We start from the raw sequence: 24,530 nt of genomic DNA on the forward strand, positions 1-24,530 counted from the left end.
ACATCCTCAGTCTAGAATATACTAAATACTCTACCTCGACTGTTATGAAATAAAAAAAAAGCTGTTTTTAAGGGTTGTAAATGTGGCTCAGTGGTAAAGCATATGCCTTATAAACATGAGTGCCTGGGTTCAATCTCTAGTCAAACGCAAAAAAATTTCAGAAAGTGGGGGAGGTACAGGGGAGCTATTTTAAAAAAAACGCAAACTTAAGGCTGGATAATGTGTAACCCCAAAACCAAAAAATAAACTAAAATTTAAAATAAGCAAAAAAATCCTAAAATAAAAGATTTTAAAGTTATAAATTCATTAGAACATTTTAACTTTTAATTTACGTTCTTTTTAAAGGAATATTAATTCTATTTTACCTTTGAATCGTTCTTCCAGCGTTCCTTCTCCTGGAGGATTCCTAAATTTTACATTTTTATCTGTCCACCAAGCAATACCTTTCCTTTTCAAAGCAATTTCTGTAGGTTCAGAATCATTGCCGATCAGAAATAATGTTAGTGTATCTAAACATAAGAAAAGGAAGATTTGCTGTACGTTCACTTAACATTTATAGTACTTGCTTTACTCTCTAAGAATTTAAGATCTGGTGTTTGCTTCCCAAAGTGTTGTAACAGAACAGGCACATATACACACTTATTTATACATATGAATTAACTATGAAAACTTTGTAATTATTGATTGTTAATTTATTCCTTAAAACAGTTTCAAATACCTGAAACTTTCTTACATGGCTGGCTCATATGATTAGATCAAATGTTTATATACTGATCTAATATATAATTTTTTTACTTTGTATATTGATACAAGTAAAAAAATTTTTAGATAAATCTGCCTTTCCTCCCTTCTTTTGAATAATGCATTCCTAAATAGGTTCTGGCTTATACATATTTCAATCTGATTATCCAAAACTATAACCACTAGCAATACATGACCTTAGATCCCTTGAAATTGACTGTTCTAAATGATATTACTCATTGTTTTGTTTGGGGGGCAGGGGCACACCTAGTGGTACTCAGGGCTTACTCTTGGGTCTGTGCTCAGGGACCACTCCTTGTTGGGGAAGACATATACATAAATAACTAATATTAAGATGTTATAAGTGTTTGGACTAAGGAAAGAAGAAAAACACCTTAAGAGTCAGGAAGGACTTTGGAATGCCCTTAGGTAGTGTTCCCTTTGAACCTGGCTCCCTCAGGAAGGGCTTTCTTAACGTTGATTTTGCTACCTGGCTGTGTGTAGCCAAGAGGGCAAGGTGGGAGAGACAAGTAGGGAGAGAGACAGAAGGCTGCAGTAGATCCAGAGAGAGGACGGAGCTGGGAGTGCAGGAGATGAGAAAGATGGAAGATTGAATAAACGGTAACTAATCAGCAACCAGCTTGGTCCTTGTTCTTCCTTCGCCTGCCCTTGAACAACAGCCATATACAGCGGTTCCAGAGCACCGAACGCAGGCGGTGAGACAGAGCCGCCCAAAGAGCCCGAGAGAGCACACGCCCCTCAGCGTGCTTTAGTTTTTTACATATGAGTGTGTCTTCAAATCCAAGATCCAATGCAGACTAGGAGTAATGAAATATTTTTTTCTCTTAGCAGAGGTAATTTGGTGATGGGCTGGAGCGATAGTCCAGCGGGTAAGGCATTTGCCTTGCACAAAGCTGACCCGGGTTCAATTCCTCCGCCCCTCCTGGAGAGCCCGGCAAGCTACTGAGAGTATCTCGCCCGCAAGGCAGAGCCTGGCAAGCTACCTGTGGTGTATTTGATATGCCAAAAGCAGTAACAACAAGTCTCACTCACAATGGAGACATTACAGGTGCCCACTCGAGCAAACTGATGAGCAATGGGATGACAGTCACAGTGACAGTGAATAAGTATATAGTAAGTATGTAAGTATAAGATGTGTGCCGAAAGTAGACTACAGACCGAACATGATGGCCACTCAATACCTCTACTGCAAACAACAACACCCAAAAGGAGAGCGAACAAAAGGAAATGCCCTGCTGCACAGGCAGGGTGGGGTGGTGGGAGATGGGGTGGGGGTGGTGGGAGGGATACTGGGAACATTGGTGGAGAATGGGCACTAGTAGAGGGATGGGTAAATGATCACTGTATGAGTGAAATGCAAACACGAAAGTTCATAAGTTTGTAACTATACCTCACGGTGATTCACTAATAAAAATTATTTTAAAAAATAATAATAAATAAATTATTATATATGAAACAGGAAGCTTAGTAGAAGGTCTGGCTCCTTCTTCCCAGGAATAGAAGTTATTTATGAGTGTTCAAAAATAAGTCACAAAGCATTCTAATACTTCACTGATATATTTATCTTAAAGTTGTTTTCAATTTCATTCACATTTTTTAGACTAACAAATCTGTGCTGACCATACAAAATTTTCTAATTAAGTATCTTTCTATATAAACCATTAATCAAAATATAAACTATTAACCATATATAAACCATATACCATACCATTAAACATGCTATTGGCAATAGCTCCACAAGGAGCAATTGGTTTGTCTTCATTTCTTCGATAAGGCTCACATTCCTTACTGGGATTCTAATTTGTAAAAAGAAAAGAAAAATGATCACCCATGGTTCTGGGAAAATTATGGTCTACCTCTAATATTGATTGAAAATTTGATCCCTGTTTCTCTCAATTTCAATGTAAATAAAAGGAGTCAATGTTAACAAATAACACACATATACATACTCAAAATACATTTATTTAATATTACTGGATTAGCTTTAATATTATTTTTCTATTTTAAGATTACTGCATTAACAAAATACATTTCTTTACACTTTTGAATGTAAACTTTATTTGCATCTATTTTCATATATAACAAAAATTGATGTTTTTAAAAATTTCCATCAATGAAGAAAATTTCACTTTTCACAAAGAATTTACTGCCCAAGACAAACTTCTGCTGATCTAGTTATGACATAATGAACGGGATCTTAAATTGGAAATCGAGACTGGAGGTTCCAGTTCCAACGATACTAACTATGCAATTTCAGGGAAGTCCCTTGACTTATCTGGGCCTCAGTCATAAAATGAACAAGTTCAACTAGATAATAGCAAATGTTGCAAAGTTGGGTTAAACGCTACATTAAAGGAAAGAAGGGAGCAAGGAAGAAAGGAAGAATGGATGGAAGAAAATTAATCTAATAGATTTCGAGACTGTAATAGATGTTCTTCAAATGTGCACTGATTTTACATGCATACATCTACAAAATGGAACACAACTCTGCTATAAGAAAAGACACAATTATGCAGTATGTCACTATTGTCAATCGATCCAGAAAGTTAACATGCTGAGTGAAGTTAGTCAGAAAGAGAAAAAACACAGAATGATTTTCTGCAAATATGGTATATGAAGAAACAAGGTAAGGAAACAACAAATGCCCAAAGGCAACAGAAACTGAGAACTGGTCTTTAGTAGGAAGTATATCACTGGAGGAGAAATGAGGGAGGAACAAAGGACTGGAACTATGCTAAAGGGAAGCTAACACTGATGAAGGGTGTGGTGCTGAATTGTTTTTATGCATGAAACCTAGCCATTATCAATATTGTAAATCAGGATATCTAAAATCTAAGAAAACAAAACAAAAACTGTGCAATGAGGAACCACAAAAAAAGATGCTGGCAAGAAAAGAACCTTGATCCTATGTAATCCTCTAGATATGCTTTTGCCTAAGCTTCTATTGAAGATGTGAATAATGGTCAATTAGAGTTAACCAAAATTCTACTAAGCCTGAGGTTAGATATGTGACTGAGTTGTTCTGGGCTACTAGAACACATTACAGCATATCTCAAAACAAAATAATCAACAGGATCTTCCTAAGCTGAATTATGAAGATTATGAATTATGTCCTAGTTAGGTTCTCAGTCCTTAGATTCATAAAGTTAGTGTTTTGAGACTTTGAAGATAAGACTACATATAATAGACTTGCTATTATTTTAAAGGTTTTTTGTTTTTGTTTTTTGCTTTTTAGGTCTGGCTCTGCACTCAGGAATTACTCCTGGTGGTGCTCAGGGGACCATAAGGGATGCTGGGAATCAAACCCGGGTTGGCAGAGTGCAAGGTAAACACCCTACCCACTGTGCTATAGCTCCAGCCCCCTATTATTTGAAAGTTTTGATGAAAGCTTATCACCATTAGAATGTTAATGATTTTTTTAAAAAGTTATTCAATTTAAATAATGTCTCAATAGGGGAAATATATTCTAGCCACTTATGTATGAGGCACTGCTTTAGATCCCCAGACTCCCCCCCCAAAAAAAAAGAAATCATTGATCGGTATGAATTACAGAAGCGTTTTTTCATCTAAAAGTCCTCACCAATGAAACAATCCATTAAGTTTAGTTTCGTTCTAACATTAAATTTAATATTCTGAGCTAAAAAATTACGTTTCTATACCATAAATAAAACACTGTCATTTCCATTATTTACTTACGAGTAAAGCATTTGAATCTCCATTTAGTTGACTATCATCTCGAGATTTCACATAACGACGATGGTTTTGATAGAAATTAGATAGTCCATAATACATAAACACATTGCCCTAAAGAAAGGGGAAAACATTTTCATATAAAACTATTAAATACAAATTATTCAAGTATACATAAAAGCTAATTAATCTGGGTTTTACTAGTTAGAATTTGTAATAACTTGCAACAGATACTAGGGGAAATTGTACCAGAATTTAGCAATCTGAAAGGGTACAGATTATAAATAAGGTTAACAAATTTTCTAAAAATCAGAGTACACTAAAATAATCCTTGAAAACTTCAAAGTATTATTTTCAAAACAATAATAAAGTTCAAGGATCCATTACCTTATACTGATCTATTTCTAAGTTAAAATTTTCTATAATTCCGATTGGTATTCACACAATTATCAACTTTCAAAAAGATATAGATCAAGCTTTTTTTTTTTGCTACAGAAAATGCTGAAGCAGAAGTAGGACATTAATTCATCAGTGGAACAAAATTAATAATTAGCAATTATGTAAAATAAGTTACTTTATAAATATCAAGAAAAATACCTCCATACAGTGGACCCAAACTGAATTAAGTCAGGAAAGAAAGATTACTTAAATAAATTACAATTATTTAGATGAATGATTAAGATATGCAGAAGTAGAAAAGACATTATTTTCTCTTTTGGGGGGTGAGTTATCTATTACTTAATTTATCTTAATTAAAGGAATCCAGAAAGAAGAGACTTCATTTACATCTTAAATAGCCTCTAGTTGAGTTATTATTTTCATATATGTTATACTTTACTAATAGTTTGACTTTAAAATGTCAAATTATACAGCTTTCCTATTACACACACACACACAGAGTTTGTCTGGTTAATTTTTGAGGTACACCTGGCAATGCTCAAGGCTAACTCCTGGCTCTAAGTTCAGGGACACTCTCTGCAATGTGCTTGTGGGACCATATTGAGTGCCAGGGAGTGAACCCAAGTCAGTTGAATGCAAGGCATGTACCCTGCCCTCTGTACTATCTTTCTAATGGCAATGGAAATTGAATCACAGAAACAAAGACCATGCTTTAATAAAATAACATCAGGCCATGGAGATAACTCAAATTGCTGAAGTATATCTCGGTGTAGTCTGAGTTCACCCCAGTATCACTACACCCCCCACCCTCCGCACCCCCCCAAACTTATCTCAAATCAGTAGTAACATATTATATTCAATTTATAATCTGAAATCTCTTAAAACTTCTGAAACAAAATCACTTTAAGTTCTCCAAAAAGGCTATGTCCTATTAAATGTTTGAACTTGTAGTGAAATACAGCCCACAAAACAATAAATCTGAGGGTACTCACTTTTGAAGTTCTGGGGAAAAAAAGGTTTTTTGTTGTTGTTGTTGTTTAATAAATCAGTGACATAGACCATTACAAAGCTATTCATTATTGGGTTTCAGTCTTACAATGTTCCAACATCCAACCCTTCACCAATTACATTTCCCACCTCCAATGTCCCCAGTTTCCGTCTCACCGCCCTCCTAACCCTCTGCCCGCAACACATACACCTGCCTGCTTCTATGGGAGGCATCTTTCTTCTCTATCTCTCTCCTTTGTGCATTATGGTTGGCAATGCAGGTACTAAGAGATCATCGTGTTTGTTCAGGGTGTTTGGTATTTTTATAGGGATGGTAAGGCTGAAGTACCTTTTTTAACTGGGTGGTGGCTTTGGGGTGTGGATGTGACTGCCAGGGTTTCTGGAAGTACAGGAAGGTGAGGGAAAGGTAGCCCATACCAACCCCCAAGGAAGCTGGAGATTTCAGTCACAAAACCCACATACCCGAATTTTCAGCAGATTAATATCTCTGCAAGATCCTTCCCAAGATGATGGAGTCCAGCTGGAGATATGGTGATCATTTTGGACTGTGGGAGCAAGCAGCTGCCGAGGCCTCATTTTGGGCAGGCCCTGAGCTAATCAGGCCCCCTCTGATGTGCCCCGGGTTGTTCAGCCTTGCCCAGGTTTGAGATGAACTGCAGCTTTTGACCTCTTTTGAGATCTATAGGTCTCTGAAGCAGGGCTAGTAGAAGTGGTGGCACTGGAATTGGTTTGTGGGGGGTGACTGCTGAGGTTTCCTGGAGTGTAGGGAAGTGGAGGGATGTAGCCCATTCTGACTGCCAGAGAGCCTGGAGATTACAGTCACAAACCCACATAGCTGAATTTCAGCAGGTTAATATCTCAGTGAGGTCCATTCTGAGATAGTGGACTCCGGCGGTGGGCATGGTGGTAATTTTGAGTTGTGGAAGCAAGTGGCTGCCAGGGGTTCTATTTGGGAAGGCACTGGGCTAACCCATCTTCCCCTTCCACAATGTGCCCTGGGTTGCTCAGCCCTACTTCGTCTGAGATTAACTGCGACTTTTGATCTTTTTCAAGATTTATGAGTCTCTGAAACAAGGCTGATAAATAAGCTTATATGGCAGAGCCAGAGGTGGTTGTGGGGCACGGCTTCCACACATCTTACTTTTGACGGTTTAATTTCTCAGGAAACGTGTCCTGATTGTTGGTGTCCCACCAAAGGTATAGTGGTGATTTCTGGCGTATCAGGAAGCCGGATGGCACCATCAGGCTGCTGATGCACTTACCCTGAGAGTCCAGGCTGACCTGCCGGCAGCGCCATGACCCCTGGGTCCCAGTGGCAATGGCAGCAGCAGCACTAGCAGGGACCAGAACCAGGGCCAGAGTTTCTACCATTTATGGCTTGGACACTCCAGGAGGGCTGCAGCTACCAGTCGAGCATACACCCCCACCCCCGGTCTCCAGATAGTTGGCGCTCAGGGAGGTCCTCCTTTGGAATATACTGAGGGTGGCACGGGCTGGTCCAGGGAAAAAATAGCAGCAGGGCCACCCTGCCGGCAACTTGACTCCAGGCCCCATGGCAGGGACCCAGGGTGACCCCTTCCCCACAACTCTGAGACTTAAGCTCTGCAGTGGCACAGAGTTGGATCTCAAGAGCCCTATTCAGTCTTTAGAGTGACTCCACTGTCGGCCCGTAGCTCCGAGAGGCCAAGAGCTGTGGTAGCTCCACTAGCTGGTGGCCACACTGCCATCGCCATCCTCACGAGTCCCACTCCGGGTAGGCCAAAAAAAGTGTTTTTCGATGGGGTGAGAAACTAAAGTACTATCTGTCATTAATTTATTGTTTCATTAATTCTATCCTGAAAAAAAGCAGGACTAAGGGCAACTTTACATTTTGTACATCACATTGATAATGGAGAGTTCAAATGGCTAAGCACATGATTTGCATGAAAGAGGCACAGGTTCAATTCCTGGCATCACGTGGTCCCCTGAGCACTAAGCCCCTGAGCACTGCTAGGTGTGGCTCTAAACACACACAAAAAATGGAATTTCTATGTTTCAAATTTTATGCTTTATTTCTACTAAAACAAAGTAACAGAATTAAAATCCTTTTCTCCAACTTTGCTCCCATGCTTTTTGTTTGTTTTTGAGACACTCCTGGCTCTGGGCTCAGGAATCACTTCTGGCATAGTTTGAGAGGGGAGAGAGGAAAGAGTCATATGGTGGTGGGGATCAAACCTAGGTCAGCAGCATGCAAGGAAAGTGCCCAAGATGCTTTGCTTATTCTGCCCCATGCTTTTTTTTTTTTAGGGCAGGTATCACTGTCACTGTATCACTGTCATCCCGTTGTTCATCAATTTGTTCGAGCAGGTGCCAGGAACATGTCCATTTGTCCCAGCCCTGAGGTTTTAGCAGCCTCTCCTTACTCATCCTTCCAAACAGTACTGGTACTGTATTGGAGGCTCTTTCAGGGTCAGGGGAATGAGACCTGTTATTGTTACTGTATTTGGCATATTGAATATACCACTGGGAGCTTGCCAGGCTCTGCAGTGCAAGGGGCAGGTAACGGACCTTTATTCTCAGTACAAGGGCATCTATATCCACTAGATGGTAACCACATACAAGGATTACAAATCGACACTGTTTAGATAAGCTAGACCCTGCGTTCAGCCTTTTACACTGGAGATTGGCACCTTTCCTGCATATAGCTTCAGGACAGGTAGTTATAGCCAAGGTGGTTTTCAACCTTTCTACACCTGTGGAACAGCACTAATCTGAGGACCAGTCTAGATCAGGTTAAAGAAAACTGATCTAGACTAGAAAAATTAAAATGTTGGTATATTTTAAGCAGTCTGTTCCCTAATATTTGAATTTGGACTAGGGGGTTGGGACGACACCCAGTGGTGCTAGTCACTTCTGGCAATACTTAGGAGACCAGGTGATATCAGCATTTAGGAGTCAGTCACATGCAATACAACCATTTTAATCACTGCACTATCTCCCTAGCCACACCCCCAAAGACCCCTCTCTAGTTTAATCTCAATTTTCAGTTTAAGGAGAGTACAAACTGGTTTGACCATACCTATTTATCCATTCTGAATCTTTTATTTTTGGTTTGGAGGCCACATCCTGCAGTGCCTACACTGATTCTTTATATCCTTTAGCATCTACTCAGTTATCAAGAATAGGTAAAAGACATACAGATATATAAGTTGCTCCATATGTGCTCATCTTTCATACAAGGTCAATAAGGTTTCATTAGTTTTTGCATCTTTAATAATGCTTAGCAACCGAGAGGAAAATAACAGTACTATGGCTGAGGAGATAGCTCAAGAAGTTGAGTGTATGCTTTATATGTAAGAAGCCTGTGTTGTACTCCTGAAACTGTATGGTCCTCAGATCCCTGTCAGGAGTAAATCCAAGCAGAATCCAGAGTATGTCCCAACTACCACCAGGTGTGACCCCCAAACAAACAAAGTAACTAAATAATGGGGAAAATATTTGTTCAAGTAAGACGTATTGTTATTTAAAATAGGCAAAATCAGGTCAGAGAAATAATGTAAGTTTTAATTAAGGTACTTAACTTGCATTCTGCCAACTTGGTTCAAATCCCTGGTCCCACATACAGTCTATGTTCAGGTGTCACTCGAGCAAAGACTAGAACAGTCCCTGAGTGCTGCTGGGTAGGGCCCAACCACTCCCCATATAAATTGTCAAACCATTCAAGCAATAAGCTTAAAATGCAAACAGATGCCAAAACGTAACACTGAACTACTCAAACAATTATAACATTTTCTAGAAAAAAGATGTTTTGAAATTTGTTTATAAGGTATTAACTATTCTGGACCAGAGTTACAGAACAGTGGGCAGGGTGTTTGCCTTGTCTGTGGCTAACCTGGGTTTGGTCTCTAGACCCCATAAGGGATCCTAGCACCCTGAGACCTGCCAGGAGTGATTTCTGAGTGCTGAGCCAGAAGTTAACCCTGAGCACTAAAGGGTGTGGCTCAAAAACCAAAAAAAGAAGTGTTAATGATGCAATGGCATATATTAATCACCAGGTGGCAAAATGCAACAGTCAAACAGCATTATGAGGTGCCAGAGCAATAGTACAGAGGGTAGGCCTTTTGCCTTACATGTAGTCAAGCTGGGTTGGATCCCCAGCATCCCATATGATTCCCCAAAGCACCACCAGGAGAAATTCCTGAGTGCAGAACCAGGAGTAAACCTGACTATTGCTGCTCAAAAATAAATACATACACACAAAAAAAACAACCCCAAGATAGGCAATTACCTCTTTGAGGAGCAATTTTTCTCAAAATTTTATACTCCAATAATTACATGCATACTAGATGTTTAAACTACCCAGCCCCAAAATTTGTTTACTAGTAACTTATCTTATTAAGAAGTTACTTCACTAGAGTCTACTCTTTTGAGAAAGATTATTCATTTCTGGTGCCATATGGTCCTCGAAGTAATACCTGTCAGCAGTAAGCCAGATGGGGTCCCTGAGCATATTAAAAGTGGCCCCAAAACAAAAACAGGGGCTGGAAAGATAGCCCTCCAGCTGAACACCTGGTTTGCATGCAGGAGGCCCTAGAAGTCAACCCTCAGAGACAAAGGTGCCCAGAGATCTCCAGGAATGACCCCCAAGCACACTTAGAAGTACTCGACCCCCAAGCTCTGTTAGATGTAGTTCAAAACTAAACCAAAACGGGGAAAAAACCCAACAATTAATAAGTTTAAACATATAGCTTTCTAGTATTTTACTTAAGAATACAGACCTCAAATGACTGTTCCAATGTGAAGTTAATGGTACAATGACAAGGTGTTGAATTTGAAGACAAACATTTATAGCAGGGACTGGAAGGGTCTGTTCCCGTATAATCAATCTGCAAGAAAAACAAATATATAAAATTTTCATTGGAGAAAATGGGTATACAGTTTGAGTATACTATTACAGGAGGAAATGAGTTAAATGAACCTATCTGTCATCAGAAACAAAACTTGATAAAGGCATCTTACTTTGATAGTGTGTTAGTAAAAGTGAACATTCTCTATTAAATACTTTCCAAGTAAACTTCTCTTTTCTTTTCACCCAAAATAATGCACTGTGATAGGGTTATCTTATTGTTTTAATTTGCATGCTGTTAATAATAATTGATGCCTGGCATCTTTCATGTATACTTGCCACTCATCTTATTTATACAATGTTCGTGTCCAGAACCCCTCAACCCCTGATATGCTGAAGCCCCAATTTCCTAAGTAATGGCATCTTGAGGTGGTGTCTATAGGTAATTTCATCTAGATAAGGCTGAATCTAGAACCACCAAAACGGAATTGTGGAGGAGAAAGAAAGGAGGAAGTAACTTTTTTTTTTCAAATTTTATTGAATCACTGTGAGATAGTTACAAGCTTTCATGTTTGAATTACAATCACATAATGATCAAGCACCCATCCCTCCACCAGTGCACATTCCCCACCATCAATATCCCCGGTGTACCCCCTCTTTCTGACTCTCCCCCTGTCTCCATGGCAGATAATATTCCCCATACTCTCTGGAAGTAGAGTTCTTTTGGTCTCTCTGCCATGAGAAGGCAGGGTCCTTAACAGCAACCGAATCTGCCAGCAATTTGATCTTCCTCAGTGTGTACGTTCTTTTGTAATTGTATGCTTGAGCTAAAATTAAGATTTTAATACTGGAAAATGTGATAATGCTATAATAAGTATCAAAAAAAGGGCAGAAGTGACTTTGAAACTGGATAATACATGCTGGGGCTTTAAAGTGAACACTAAAATGTAATGAGGAGATTTTGTAAGTTCTTGGTATGAAAAGAGGTATTAGAAAGCTTCCATTTCTTAGAAAAATGACCACAGTCAGAAATCTGGATGATGAGCAGGTCATTCTGTCCAGTCTTAAATGGAAATGAGAAAAGTGTTAATGGAAAATAGAAAAAAAAAAGACAATTCTTGCTATAAAGTGGCAAAGACCTTGATTAATTGTATCCTATTGTTTTGGTGAAGCTAAGAACATGTGAGGAATGAAAGGGATATTTAGCTGAGAAGACTTAGTTACACTTGACTGCTTACAGTAAAATGCAAGGAGAAATTAATGAGACACCAAAACTGAAAGATTTCAAAAATTCTCAGGACTTCATATTACAAAGTGAGAAAACCTGTTCCGAAAAGAATACTGAGTCTAGCTGAGAAAGACATCAGTGAACCATGCACCAAATCAGCCAATCTTGCAGGAGCACTGAGAGTTTGAACAGAAGAGATAGAACAAAATCCTTCCCCAAAGTGATGGCACTGGAAGATTGGGCCTTGAGTTTAAATCAGGTGGGGCATCCAGGATGCAATTTGTGTCCTAGTAAAAAGAGAAGAGAGCTCTCGCTCCAGCCTCGAGAGCTCTTTCTTTCTGAGAATACAGCAAGAAAGGTGGCCAATTATAAGACGGGAAAGGTTCTTCACCAAAACCATAATATTGGACTTCCTAATCCCATGGGCTACGCATGAGAAGTTGATGGTTATGGTTATTGGTTACAGCCTAAACTAACCACATTTTGTTCTAATAGCCTAAGCGACTTCTTTGGTGAGGTATCTATCCAGGTTTTTGGCAAATGTTTGTCCTTTTAAAATGAGGCCACACTCAGCAGGGCTCAGGAGCCACTGAGGCTACACCGACAGGGGGCTGGGAAAGGGACAACATTCAGTGTGAGGGATTCATCTAGGGCTTCACAAATGGGCTCTACTATGAGGGCCAGTCCTGGCACTTTTGTTAATTTGTTAAATCAGGTTTGTTCATTTGTTTTAAGTACGAAGTTTCTTCTACAGCTGCATCTGAGATTAATAGTCTTCTATCAGAGGGGACTCTAAAAATACTTTGGAGCATAAAGTAATGGTCCACTGGCTTTGAATGCCTCCCTTTTGCATATGGTCCCCAGTTCAAATTCCTGGAGTTGATTTAGGTGGAAAGTCTGAAGCGTATGGGTAGTGCCACAGCAAATAACAGTATGCACCAAAGCTGCAAGTGTCAATCAACCATGAATTAGGAGCATGAGAGAGGAAGGATGGTTGAAACAGAGGTGAGAAAGGATCAAGGATAGAGGATGAAAGGCATATTGGTGGAAGTAGTATATGATAACTTTGTATATTAATACCATAAATCTGAAGACTATTGTAGCCCTATTACCTAAACTACAATAAAAGATTCCCAGTGTCACCATATGTAACATATAATCCTTGCAGCTTAGATGTCTGTAATCCCTAGAAGATGAAGGATTTCCAGGTACTGCAACCAGGTAAGAGTGGACCTCAGGAAGCATCACAACTAAAACAATAATAGACATGCAAGTGTCACAGTTGGGAAGTACAAACCTGACATGTATGAGCACCAGAGAAGCCCCAAGAAAGAACTACAACCATAATTTTTGTCCCTCAAATAAAAAGTGCCATCCCCAATAAGCACCTTAAGCATCCCAAACACCAAAACTGAAGGTGGGCAAAACCTGCAGTGAACCCCTCAACCATGTGTGCAAGCATAGCAATTTGAAGTATGGCCCCTGGCAAGCTCCCAGCTAGTGTGTGTATGACCCCATCATTAAAAAATACCAACAACGACAAGGGAGGGAGAAATAAAAAATATTTTTAATTAAAATATTTTCCAGCTTCGGGGCCGGAGCGATAGCACAGCGGGTAGGGCGTTTGCCTTGCACGCGGCCGACCCGGGTTCGATCCTCGGCATCCCATATGGTCCCCCAAGCACCGCCAGGAGTAATTCCTGAGTGCAAAGCCAGGAGTAACCCCTGAGCATCGCTGGGTGTGACCCAAAAAGCAAAAAATATATATATTTTCCAGCTTCTCTATTCCCTTGATAAATTATTTTATGATGAACCCTAACTGAATAGCTTTACCTTAATAGAAAAAAGATTGTCACAAAACATTTGTGAAACAACACTGAAGCTTTATGTATGAATGTTCAATCTATCTTCATAACTGAAAAGGTTAAAATATGAATACAGTATATCTATATTGAAAATCATAATGCCCAAAAGTAGAGAGAAGAAAAAAGGAAAAGTGCCTACCACAGAGGCAGGTTGTTATGAGGGGGCGTGTGGGGGAGTTGGCAGGAAGAATATTGAAGACATTGGTGATGGGAAATGTACACTGGAGGAATAGGTATTGGAACAATGTAAGACTTCACCCCAATCATGAACAGCTTTGGAATTGTATATCTCATGGTGATTCAATAATATATACATATATGTGTGTGTATATGCATAAAATAGCACCTAATTGCCACACCAACTCTCCCTAACCCACAAATTGGCTTAATAATTTTGTCAAACTATTATGTAATCTACTAAAATGTTCTCCATTAAAAGTTATGTGTTCAATAAAGAAATTCGCTTAGAAAAATTTTCATTCATTGAAAATATCTAGAAGAAGGTAAGCATAACTAAAACTAAAAGCAAAGGTCTCCTAAGTGAAGAGAAGGAAAGCATACCTCTTTTCACAACTTAAGGGGCCACAGCTTCCTACCCAGGATCTATTCACATACAGTACTGTACTTCAAAGCAACCTTTATTATTCTGAAGTGATTAAAAAATCATTGAGGTCTCAATACCAAAAAAAGAAAAGTCTACTGTTAATTGTTGTTCTTTATTAAAAATTGAACATATTTAATTAAGACTAAAGGATTTTGACATTTGTTTTGGGCCACTCACTAAAGGTGCTGATCGCAGAGTTACTCCTGCACGATTGGGTGACCATGTAATTTGGGGGTATGGGAAGTTAAATCAGTCCTTCCAAATGCAAGGCATGCACTCAGTCTGTTGACCTACCTATCCAGCCCCTAAAGGATTTTCATTTCTTGACTTAATTTATCTTAGGGCCAGCTGTGCTTAGGATTTACTCTGAGCTCAGGGATCACTCCTGGTGGTATTCAGGGGGCAGCTGTGCTCAAGATTTTCCTCTGCTCAGGTATCACTCAAGGTGGTGTTTGGGGGACTATATGAGGTGCCTGGGATCGATCCTGGGTCAGCCACATACAAAGCCTTACCCACTATACTACCACTCCAGTCCCAAAAGGATTTTTATTTTTAAAGCTGTCAAATAGGCATATCACAATATTGCATTCCTTTGACTAGAAGCTTCTAAAATCATTCTTTGCAAATATTTTATAAGGGAAATGAGGAAAATAGGAAAGGTAAGTAGTTGTAACTAAGAATATATATTACCATTTAATTGAATGAAAGCAATATAATGGAATGTGAAATCTAATAAATCATACTACAGCACACTCAAAGTGACTATTTTTATTGGTAACAATTGCTAAATATTAATTATACCTCAACAAATCAAGAAATAATTATAATATTGTTATTACAATATTTTATTAAAATGTTACATTTTTATTCCAAGAAAATCTGAAAGGACTTTAAAAAAATTATTATACCTTACTATGTATAAGGAAATCTATAAGGTATAAAATATAGATAAAATTATATCTCCCATTCAGACAAAAAAGCCTATACAGCCCTTTCTATTATACACATAATTTCATCTGATCCTCACTAAAATCCTCTAGTGCTATCTTACAGATGTAGAAACTTGTTCAAGATCACACAAACAGCAATAGCTGATGCTACTCTATCCTCAAAACTTTCTGACTACCAGCTCAAAGCTACTTCAAAAAAACTGCTTTTTCAGGCTAGACAGATAAAACAGGGATAAGGCCCTTGCCTTACATGCTACCAGCCCAACTTTGATGCCTGAGCACCATGTGGTCCTCTACACTGGGAGTAGCTTCTAGCAAACTGAATGTGGGTGGTCCAACACAGTGCCCCTACCAACTGCTTTATCTTCTACAAAATAATCCCTTTTACCCTTAAGGAAACAGCCTCATCAAAGACAGATATGAGTATAATGAAATCTAGTGGGTGTTTGCCTGTGTTTGATCGTTGGCACCCCAAATGGTCCTGAGTGCAGAGCCCAGAACACCGCCCGCTGCAGCCAAAAAAACAAAAACCAAGAAGTCCTGCAAATAACATCCTACTAATTTTTTATTTTCCTTAAACTAGGAAATAAGCATCTGGAAAGTTTAGTAATTTTCCCAAGATCACCCAGTGAGTAATTCTGAGCAAGAATTTTTTTTTAAAAAAAAAGAAAAAATTAGGCACCATCATTTACAACATAGATAATGGCAGAATTCAATGCAAAAACACATTCCAACCTGAACAAGAATTTGAAGGCAGTCCTGCCTTCTTCCAAATATCTATATTCTTTCCACCACACACGACCTCTCAATAAATGGGCATTACCATTCTGACTTAGACCCTTCAGAGTCTACGAAGAAAGAAATCTCTGTGGGATTTTGTTACTGTTATTAAGCTGCCAAACATTCAAACACAAACTCAAGTACTTTTAAGTACACACTGAAGTGAAATTCTAAATTAGGGTTTTGGAAGGCGGTGTTACCTTCCATTTCAGAAGGCAAAGGGGTAATCTCCCTCATCTTCACACAGCCAGTCAGACAGGTAGACTGAGAGAGGTTAATGAGTTTTTAGAGAAACAGTAAAATCAAGATGCGATTTAAAGAAGCTGCCAAGTCACCAGCCCAGAAGCAGGAAGGCACCACCCAAATACAGAAAGAAACTGGAGTACCACAGAGAAGGGTCAAGTCCCTCTAAAATTGAGAAGCCTTCAAGAAAATCAACAAGCAGTGATAAGAATATGGAAAAGACAAAAGGGCCAAAGGCAACACAGTGGGAGGACTGATCCAAACCACTTGAGTTTGTAAGGAGTGTTGAAAGGGTGGAGCTCTGGGGTCCTTGGGGAAGGGAGGTGGGTACACTAGTAAGGGGTGTAGTGAGGACTTATATGCACACAAAAAAATCACTAATAATACTATAAATCAAAGATGTCAATTACATAAAAGTTTTAAAAAGTAGAATTAAGAAAAAAATATGTAAATGGCCATCTAAAGTCCAAGAGTCTCCCTCAACAAAGCTCCAGGCTGCAGAGACCTACTATAAAACCATAAAGGCAAGGGGGTATACATCCTCAACCTGCGATATACAGCAAGGAAACAAAGTTGGAAAGGAATCACAGTGGGAAAAGGCTGAAAAAACACTAATCACGGAATCACCACATAAATCATAAGTCTGGATGGCTGAATCGCCAGATAAATAATAATTAAGAATACAGATAAACATGTGATTATAAAATTAGCTACTACAGCAGCTAAAGGAACAATTTAGCAGCAGCTGTGGTATCTGAACTAAGATTTCTGCTTGTAAATCTCCCTTATTTCACATTTTCCTGCACACTTGATTCTTTCTTTTCTTGGCATTTGGGCCACTCTTGGTGGTGCTCAGGGCTTACTCCAGGCAAGTGCCCTGTCCACTATATTATCTCTCTGGCACCCACGATAGATTCTTTTTGCTCTTTGTTTTAAGTTTTTGCATCACACCCAGCAATGCTCAAGGGTCACTCCAGGCTCTGCATTAGGAATTACTATTGAAAGTGCTTGGGGGACCATATGAGATGCCAGAATCAAACCCAGGTTGGCTAAAAGCAAGGCAAGAACCGTCCCGCTATACTACAGCTCTGGCCCCATACCTGATTCTTTAATATGTTGACACCAGCACTAAACTTTGTTTCTCACCATCTGGCAACTTAATTAATAGTGCTCCAATCTGTCTGATGGCACTTAGAACTAAAGCATAATATAAAATTATGACAATAACTATTTCCAGTGCTACTGACATTGACTTAATAACTGAGTTAATAGTTTATTACATCACCATTTTATTCTTTATTATACTAAAAGTGGGAGCCATCAGTCTGTGTGTCATCCAAAGCAACATCCAAGTGTGAGCCATAAGTGGTATGTGCCAGTGTCAACATTAAACTTTCTAGATTTCCCTTCAATAGATTCCCTTTCTGGATAAACCTCGCTAGAGCTAGTTATTAGTACTTAACAAGATCTCTGAAAGTGAGACAACCCTGACTATTAATAATGTCCAACAGGAATAAGGAAATGGATTTTTTTGAGGGGGCTAACACAATCAATTATTTGCATAAGAACCGATTATAAGAGCCAAGGGGGCAGGGAGAGATAGTTCAAAAGGCAGCACATACCTGGCATAGTAGCATATACCTGGCATACACAAAAGCCCTAGTAAAATCCCTGACATTGTGTGACCTCCAACCACTGATGGGTAATAGCTCTAGTGGTACTGAATACTGCTGGGGAGGCCCCTTCCAAAACCAGACTGTTTTTCAAAATGAAACTTTCAGGGACTGCAGCGATAGCACAGCGGGTAGGGCGTTTGCCTTGCACACAGCCTACCCAGGTTAGATTCCCAGCATCCCATATGGTCCCCTGAGCACCGTCTGGGGTAATTCCTGAGTGCAGAGCCAGGAGAGACCCTGTGCATTGCCAGGTGTGACCCAAAAAGCAAAAAAATTTAAAATTTTTAAAAAATGAAACTTTCATTTCTTCCTGAATGCACCATCATAAAATAATCATTACTGTTTGTTGAACACCTGCAAGTAAGTCCTGGCAGTGGGCACATCGCTCATGGAGTCCAGTGTGTAATAAAGAGTAGTTAAAATGCATGGAGGTTTTGAACAAATTAGTACAAGTCCTATGGAAACACAAAACTAATTTAGTACTCAGCAGAATACAGGAAAACAGTACAAAGAAAGAAAAACTGAGGGCTTAGCTACAGTAGCTTTCAAACTTCTCTTGCCCTTTTCAGAAAAGCAAGGAAGGAAGGGAGGAAGGGAGGAGGGAGGCACGGAGATTACTCAGCACCTTCCTCCAGCAACCTATCTTAAGAGAATAAACAAAGTACCTGCAAAGTGTACCCAAGGATAGTACTATCTACCCTTGGATCAGTCCATGTCCCCCCAGTGGGTGCTACTGCCCACTGTGGAAACATGATTTACTAAAGGAACAGATCCAAAAGCCATTTCCATGTTAAGGGACCAGAGTTTCTTAACCAGTCTCTAACTGACTTAAAAAGTCAATCAAGGCATCATGGTTATCATTTTTCTGCTGTGTCCACTAAAAAAAAATAATTAATAACGAATAATAGTAGATCTCAGAAAAAGAAAAGACAAAATTAGATTTCAGAAGCTAAGTAGTTTTTGTGACTTTATGCCACTATTAGCTAGAATAGTGTGGCTCCGTAACCAAAGTGACAAAATAAAGAATGAGCGCTAATCTAGCTTCATGAGGTACAGAAACACCAGCAGCAACAAAGAATTTTTTCACTGATGCCCGGTACAGCAGACATTAGCTAGGGGATAGGTCATGGCACTAACCATGCTTTAGGTGACTAGAACTGGTACTTTAGTTTCATTAGTCTTATTAGCAGGCTGGAGCGATAGCACAGTGGCTGGGCATTCGCCTTTCATGTGGCCAACCCGAGTTCGATTCCTCCGCCCCCTCAGAGACCCTGGCAAGCTACCGAGAGTATCGAGCCCGAGAGGCAGAGCCTGGCAAGCTACCCGTGTGTATTGGATATGCCAAAAACAGTAACAATAAGTCTCTCAATGAGAGATGTTACTGGTGCCCGCTCGAACAAATTGATGAGCGACGGGATGACAATGACAGTCTTATTAGCGCAACTGGTATGAACCACAGCAGCAAATCTGTTTTGTCATTGAGATCTTTGTCAAAGTAAGCTCTAAGGTGTGAGTTATCCAGGTTTTGCCTCACAGAAATTAATACAAGTTACATGGCTCCCTTACCTAAGGTTTAAAATGAGGGCTGCACTACAAGGTAAGCACTGGGCAGACTGGCCCTTAAGGTGAAGAAGGGGGTGCAAAGTAAAAGGTTGAAAATCATTTTTACTACCACAGAGGTCTCTGACCCAGAACAGTACTAGTACTGGTCTGCAGGTAAAAGAGTTGAAAACTTCTGCTCTCGATTATTCTATTACAGAAAATTAGTTTTTAAAAAGTAGCACTGTCATCCCGTTGTTTATCAATTTGCTCGAGCAGGCACCAATAACATCCCCATTGTGAGACTTGTTGTTACTGTTTTTGGCATATCAAATACGCATGGGTAGCTTGCCAGGCTCTGCCATGCAGGTGGCATATCTCAGTAGCTTGCCAGGCTCTCCGAGAGGGATGGAGGAATCGAACCCGGTCGGCTGCGTGCAAGGCAAACGCCCTATCTGCCATGCTATCACTCCAGCTGTTTTAAAAAGTGAAAGCTTAAAATTTAAGTTTAAGCCTTCAGAACAAATTTAATTTTTTTCATGACAATAAAACTCTGTGGATCGTATGAAAGACATTTCTGAAAATTAAAGAATCTGAGTGGGAACTTAAGTCAAGGTTTTTTTACATTCAATTTAATCAGCTAGTCCCAATCTCTCACTTGGCAATTTTAGTAAGTGAAATTATTAGGTATGTATAAATGCACATTAACTTTGAATAAAGGGTAACAACAGCAATATCAATTAATTTCCCAAATGCCTCCTCCCTACCAGATGGCATTTCTTAACATTTCAGTAGTGAACAGAAGCTAAAAGTAACTACTCAAAACCAAGTAACTGGTAAGTTACCACAAACAACAACAAAATATTCTCACAGTTCTGAGGCTAAAATTTAGAGGAAAAATATTTGCCTTTATCTTGAATTCAGAGAATATGTATCATGATACTCTGATCGAGCATTCCTTTTCTTAAAATTTCTAAAGACTTTAGATAACATCATTACAAATTTATGGTTTAGATGTACAATCACTGCACCCACAACACCAAAGTGCCCCAAACCCTCCATCCCCACCCTTATATCACATCTAACCCACCTATTCATCATCCTACCCAACTCAAGTGCTTGGTAATTTAAGTTTTGTAGTCCATGGCAAGGGTTTGTCATTATTTGACTGTCTATTCCTTTGTTTTCTCTATATACCACAGATGAGCGAGGCCATCAGTATAGATCCTCTCTGATTTATTTTGCAGCAGTTCCATCTAAGTCAAAGCAAATAAGATGATTCATCTTTTCTCAAAACTACACAGTATTCAATTTTGTATTTATACCCCAATTTATTCATCTGCCATCAGGAATCTGGTTATCATATTCTGGCTCTTTATGAAGCAATGCAGTGAATCTGGATGTACATGCTTTGTGTTTTGGGGGTTATATGCCAAAAAGTAGAATTAGTGGGTCATATGGGAGCTCTATTCTTACTTTTAAAAGAAATATCATGTTGCTTTCCAGAGAGGCTATACCAGCCAACATTCCCATGAATAGTGAATATAAGTTACTTTTCCATGACATCTCCAACAACATGGTTGTTCCCAGTCTTTTTGATATGATACATGTCATATACAATATTATTATATGTAATGAATTAAATATATTATGACTGGTGTGATATATCTCACTACTGCTTTGAATTTTGTTTGAGGGCTACACCCAGTAATGCTCAGGGGTTACTCCTACCTCTCGGGATTAACTCGGGAATTACTCCTGGTGGTGCTCAGTGGACCATATGGGCCAGGGATTGAATCCAAGTCAACCATGTGCAAGTCCAGTGCCTTACCCATTGTACTATCCCCTCTTTTGATTTTTATTCCTGATTAAAAAGTGGCAAAGAACATTTTTCATGTATCTATTGGCCATTTAAAAAAAATTTATTAGTGAATCACTGTGAGGTACAGTTACAAACTTATGAACTTTTGTGTTTGCATTTCAGTTATACAGTGATCATTTACCCATCCCTCCACCAGTGCCCATTCTCCTCCACCAATGTTCCCAGTATCCCTCCCACCACCCCCAACCCACCGCCGACCAACCCACCCTGCCTCTGTGGCAGGGTATTCCCTTTTGTTCTCTCTCCTTTCAGGTGTTGTAGTTTGCAACAGAGGTACTGAGTGGCCATCATGTCCGGTCTATAGTCTACTTTTATATTGGCCATTTCTTTATCCTCTTTGAAAACTGTCCATCTATCTGCTCACCCCAATTTTTGATGCACTTAATAATTTTTGTTGTTGAGTACTGTGTTGCATACATTTTGATATCAATCCTATGTCTGATGTATAGTGTGCAAATATTTTCTCCCATCCAGTGGGGTGCTGTTAGTTTTAGTCCTAGTTTCTTTTGCCATGAAAAAAACCTTTCTAGCTTCATATTTACTTTTGTTTTGATTGTATTTGTGTCATGGGAGTCAAATCACTGAAGACCCTTCTTAGACCTATATTTGGAATTCTTACTATTCAAAAGTTTCTGCTATTATTCATTAAATATCATAACATTTTAAAATTCTTTTTACTCTCTTTCCTATTACCTCTTATTTATTGATGATGCCACACACTTTGTCTTAAAGGCCACTGATTCAATTTTCATCTTTTTCCATTCTGCTGCTGAGTACTACTACTGCATTCCTTACATCCAATTATTTAAATGAGCTTTCTTTTTTCCTTCAATCTTTGAGTTTACTGAATCTCTTTCCATTTTTTCCTGCATTCAGTGAGCACTGTGAGGACCTGAAGTCATCCTCAGTAAGTGTCAGAGTTCTAATGGGCTAAAAAGAGACAGCTCACCTCCAAGGTATCTGCTACTGACTCTCATCTCTGGGATGGTGTCTCCTCACTGCTTTCTTGGGAATGGCTGAACTCAACTACCCTGGGAACAACTGCACTCCGTCGTACAAAGTACTACCAGTTCCCAATCTCTGACAGTGGGTGCAGGCACAATTTGAACTTTTGCAGAGGTTTTGCACTCAACGCCGTCTCTTAGTTTGGAGTTAAGTCTTTGTGTTCCCACTGGGGAGGCTTCCTTTGGTTCTGAGTAGCTGCAGCTACAAGTGTGTCAAGATTGTACCACAGCTTTAACTTGTAGAGTAGGGCCAAGGCTTTGGAACTGTTGGGGCAGAGCCAAGATTGTGCGTATGTCTGAGTGAGAATGAGGTGTGACCCTGCTGGAGGTGGAGCCACGGCTGTGACCCTATTGCAAAATACTCACCACAGGAATATGTTCCAATCCAGGCCAGGTATTGTGGCCACTCCCTTTGGGTTTAACAAAGATCTACAACTAGTGATACGCTTAAGCACAAAATTTTGTGAAAAACACTCAGCACCCCAGCAAGAACCTGCCAGGTGGGACAGGGTCGTTTCACCTTGGGTAATGAGCCAATTGGGCGGTTAAGGCAGTAACCTTAGGTCGTGTTCACCAAGGAATGGCTGTTCCCACTTGGTGCCTTTCTGGAGGTGTCAGTCCACTTTGGGGGGTTCAACAAGACTAGACTCATTTTTCATTGCAGCTAGTACTGGCATAATGCTGATGTTCTCTAAGTCCTTTGTGTTAAGCAGCCTCTTGCCCTAGGTTGGCATTTTATAACTGGCACTGGTTTGCCTTTCTCCTCTCCTCACCGCTGGAAGCACTCCTAGGCTCTTGTTTGCAGTGAGCGCACTGGAGCTGAGTCAATGGCTGTTCCCCACTGAATTTTCTTAGCAAGACTCTTCTCAATATGCTGTGCTCAGTTCAATTTGGGGGAATGTACCAATTTCAGAATGATACTCAGTGAACTGATCTTAGGCGACTTGGCTTCACTCTGGAATAATTCTTTGCCTCTTACCAACTTCTTGAGGTGGTTAGCAATTGTTGCTGTTCTTGGCTTACAGCTGTATCTCTCTAACTCTATTACACAATTCTCCCTTTCTCTGTCTTCATCTTCCCTTGTGTCTGTGAATCTATCTCTTACAAGGCCAGTCACATGAAATAGGGGCTGATCCTAATAATTTTCTAAATTTTATTGTATTGATTATAAATTGACTTCCAAATAGAGTCACATTCACAAATTAGAAACCACAAATTAAGATTTCAACATATCTTTTCCGAGAACACAGCTCAATGCATAATGGTGCTAGAAGTATATTTAGCTTGATTTCACATGTTCTCTTACCTCACACAGCCACTGTATGAAGAAACTCTGTTAGTTCTAGCTTTATGATATATCCTAATTCTACTGTGACGACCATCCTCTCCAGCTTGAATTATTCCATTAGCCTCTAGACAGGACTTCCTTTCTATTCTTACTCTAATCGCTGCCCCACCCCTCCAAAAGCAACATTTTCCATATCATGGTCAGAATGACTCTTAATCATAAGATCGTGTCACTGGTTTATGCAAAGCTTTACAGTGGTTTCCCATTATGGTGAGTATATGTCAAAATCCTTCATGGCCAATATGATGTACATCCCCCTACTTTATCATTCTAAACTCATCTTCGACTAGTATCTTACTTTTCACTGCTCCAATCCTACTTTTTTAATGTCTCACTGACATCCTACTACACACTCTCAGTATTATTTCTTTTTCACGGAATATTTTCAAGTCCTTTAGATTAAGACTCACTCCCTCACCTCTTTTATCTTTTTTTTTTTTTTTTCCAGAGGGAAGGTGGTGTTGAGGCCATAACCAGAATGGCTCAGAGGCTACTCCCAAATCCTTCTGGGGATCACTCCCAGCAGTGCTCAGGGGACCATGTAGGGTTGGGGATGGGACCTATACCTCCAGTATGCAAAGTATGCATCATTTGAGCTATCTCTCCCTCCTCCTTATCTCTTTTAAATTTTTACTTAATACCACTATAATGAGGCCTCCTCTACGTTACATAAAATTATAGATCATCTCTATTTAGTCCCCTTCCTTTATTTCTCTTCATAGTACCA

General features: G+C 39.5%; 1 protein-coding gene across 1 annotated transcript in view; it reads right to left on the reverse strand.

Annotated features, from left to right (window-relative positions):
- TMEM30A (transmembrane protein 30A) overlaps window positions 1–24,530 on the reverse strand; it is a 44,022-nt gene that overhangs the window by 6,851 nt on the left and 12,641 nt on the right. The window contains exons 2-5 of the mRNA XM_004605907.2: window positions 10,617–10,724; window positions 4,459–4,566; window positions 2,471–2,558; window positions 366–509 (exon numbers count right to left, since the gene is read on the reverse strand). Of these exons, the coding sequence (XP_004605964.1) occupies window positions 366–509; window positions 2,471–2,558; window positions 4,459–4,566; window positions 10,617–10,724 (448 nt within the window). The remainder of the gene's footprint in view (window positions 1–365; window positions 510–2,470; window positions 2,559–4,458; window positions 4,567–10,616; window positions 10,725–24,530) is intronic.

This window comes from Sorex araneus, chromosome 4 (assembly GCF_027595985.1).
Source record: "Sorex araneus isolate mSorAra2 chromosome 4, mSorAra2.pri, whole genome shotgun sequence".
NCBI classification, from domain to species: domain Eukaryota; kingdom Metazoa; phylum Chordata; class Mammalia; order Eulipotyphla; family Soricidae; genus Sorex; species Sorex araneus.